The sequence below is a fragment of the Solanum lycopersicum genome, chromosome 4, assembly GCF_036512215.1.
Source record: "Solanum lycopersicum chromosome 4, SLM_r2.1".
NCBI lineage: Eukaryota > Viridiplantae > Streptophyta > Magnoliopsida > Solanales > Solanaceae > Solanum > Solanum lycopersicum.
The window spans coordinates 55,438,088-55,440,812 of NC_090803.1; the positions used below are offsets into that span (position 1 = coordinate 55,438,088).

General features: G+C 33.7%; 1 protein-coding gene across 1 annotated transcript; it reads left to right on the top strand.

Annotated features, from left to right (window-relative positions):
- Positions 1–688: 688 nt before the first annotated feature.
- On the top strand, positions 689–1,429 carry LOC101256581 (protein METHYLENE BLUE SENSITIVITY 1). Its single transcript, XM_004237334.4, has one exon. It carries the CDS (start codon positions 829–831, stop codon positions 1,144–1,146), a length of 318 nt encoding a protein of 105 aa, XP_004237382.1. The 5' UTR covers positions 689–828; the 3' UTR covers positions 1,147–1,429.
- Positions 1,430–2,725: the final 1,296 nt, after the last annotated feature.

The following is a 2,725-nucleotide window of genomic DNA, read 5'->3' on the forward strand; positions in this document are numbered from 1 at the left end:
GGGGCTTGAGAAATATCGGTAGGCCGGCTCGTGGTCCAATAAAAATTAATAAAAAATATGATATAATATTAAAATTTATAATTAAAGAGAGTACAAACTCAAAACAATTAGCTTAATATTTCTATTTAGATATTTATATTTTTACGTGAAAAAAAATCTTAATAAATATTATAAACATAATTTTATTTGTGGATTTCATTAAAAAGTAGTAAGATTAACAATAATATTGTTTTTCGATACTTATGATAATATATTTAAATTATAATTTATAATTTAATTTAATAATTCTAAATATAATATAATTTTTAAATAAAGTAGGATGACCCGACAAGCCTGTAACCTACGTACTTGTCGGTTGGGCCGGTCGTTTTCTGGTTCACAAAAAAAATTTGGCTAGCATGGCCTGACCCGTAAAATATCGAAGCCAATATGAGTTACCCCGAATGGGGTAGGGTAGTCCATATTGACAACTCTAATAAAAGGTACATAATTAACAATTTAAAATATTATTTTTCTAGAAAACACATGAAAAATTTAGTTCACTTTTTTAAATTTTATTTTATATCGTATAAATTAAAAGAAAAAAATTAATATACGTTGGGTCTGCGCTGACATACCATATAAACAAGGGTTAATGTTATTGTATAAGACAATTACTCAGAGTAAAATTGAGATCATACAAATTCTTTCCGGGCAAGGTAAAAACAAAGCGAAAAAGGCCCTTTATACATACAATACATTCGATAGAAAACAAAATCAACGAACGAACCCTAGGGTTTTCTCTCCCCAGTTTCCTTCGCCGAGTACCCATTCATTCATTCAATCACCATGACAGGAAAAGCAAAGCCAAAGAAGCACACAGCGAAAGAATTAGCTGCAAAGATCGATGCAGCAACGACTAACAGGGGCGGCGGTAAGGCTGGGTTAGCCGACAGGTCTGGTATTGAAAAAGGTGGACATGCCAAGCTTGAATGTCCTCTTTGCAAAGTGACTGCACCTGATATCAAGTCTATGAAGATCCATCATGATGCAAAACACCCAAAAGTTGCTTTTGATGAAACAAAACTCAACAATCTTCATGCTACTGTTGTTGCTGAATCAAGCAACAAGCCTAAACCTGGTATTCGTGGGAGTCTTAAGAAGTGAGTTCATTTTTAGGGATGATGATATAGTTTTCTGATGGTGGGCATCATATGAATAATATCGAACCCACTTTTTTAGTTTTCTTTTCTTTTGTTTCTGGGGATGTAATCTTTTATCTTATCTTTTTCTTCCAAGTTAATGCTACTCTGGGGTTGTTATTTTGGATATCATATATATTTTATGTTTTGTTTTTATGAAAAAGCATGCTCAGCTTGATCCTTATGATTGGAATTGCTATTGATTTTACAATGGTTTCCTTTTGTGGGATTACACTGATTTATGATTACACTGGATGTCTTGTTGTACAATTACTTCCTTCTTCGTTATTGTTGTAGTGAGAGAGCTTTAGGGTCCATTGTTTCTGGTTGTGCTAATATTAGGCTGTGGTAAAGTTTGATCTTTTGATAAAGTGGGCGTGAATAATATGGAATTGGTGCTTAGCTTCTTCTGCTATGTGTCTTGGTTATTTGGAGATACCCTTTCCAGGGAGTGTTGTTGTGTTACGACTAGTTTGATCCCTTCTCAAAAAAACAAAAAAAGAAAGAGTAAGTATGTTTTCGTTAATGTTCACTTGTATTTTAGTATGTGATTCAAGTTGAACAAGACAAGTTTCTGTACAGAGGAGTTTTTGGAGATGAGCTCAAGAAAGTTTTGATACTTGATGCAATAATTACAGATCTGGCTCTGTTATGTTTCACTTATGTATGATGGGTTTTTAGACCGGATCTTATTGGTATCTTAATCTGCTTCACATGGTCAGGAGAGAGCTGTGGCATATCATTATATCTAGTGATTTGTAGTGTAATTTGAGTTATTATCTGCTTGTGTGCTGATACCTTTGGAAGCGTTTTATGTATTGATTTGGATAATTAGGGAAAAGGGTTCCTGCCTGAATTTTTAACTAGTGAATGTTTTTGATGCCACCTTTGCTCTTGTGTTTGCTTTCTTACTTGGATATGCTTTTTATTGGCTAGAGTAGAAGTTGTTAAAGAAACTTATATTAAGATTACATGCTTAAGAGCTTTTTGTTGACTTGTGCTAGAATTAGTATTGCTTTGAAGTTCTTTTTTCCATCTTTTGTCATCTATTTTACCACATATTACACCATTAACTCATAATACATTCAAAATAGTTTTGGTGACTGTCACTAAGCGTCAAGGAGTTTACTGGATTTGCTTGCCCAGTAAATTCCAGTGTGTTGAAGTTAGGGGATTGTATTCATCTATGCTGCAATGCTGGATTAGATCCACAGGCTTGCTTTGCAGTACATTTTCACTGCTTATGTTAGGTTTTACTGCCTGTCATGTGCCTTGTTTATGTTAAACTTTGCTCATGTTGCAAATTGTCAGTGTGAACTTATTGGATTAAATATATGTATTTGACTGCGAGATCTAATTTCTTGTCTGCCTAGGATAACAATAGTTATTTACATTGTGCACACACTAGTTGTCTGGACGATGAAAAGGATAACCATTCGTTTTATGGGTGTTGGACTTTAAGCATGCAACATACGGAGTTTCTGTAAGGACATGATAATCTTTAGATTGTAATTGCATTACTTCTGTAAGGACGTGATAATCTT

What these genes read in the sequence shown, in the direction of transcription:
- LOC101256581 (XM_004237334.4), top strand. Translation starts at nt 829, where the DNA reads ATGACAGGAAAAGCAAAGCCAAAGAAGCACACAGCGAAAGAATTAGCT.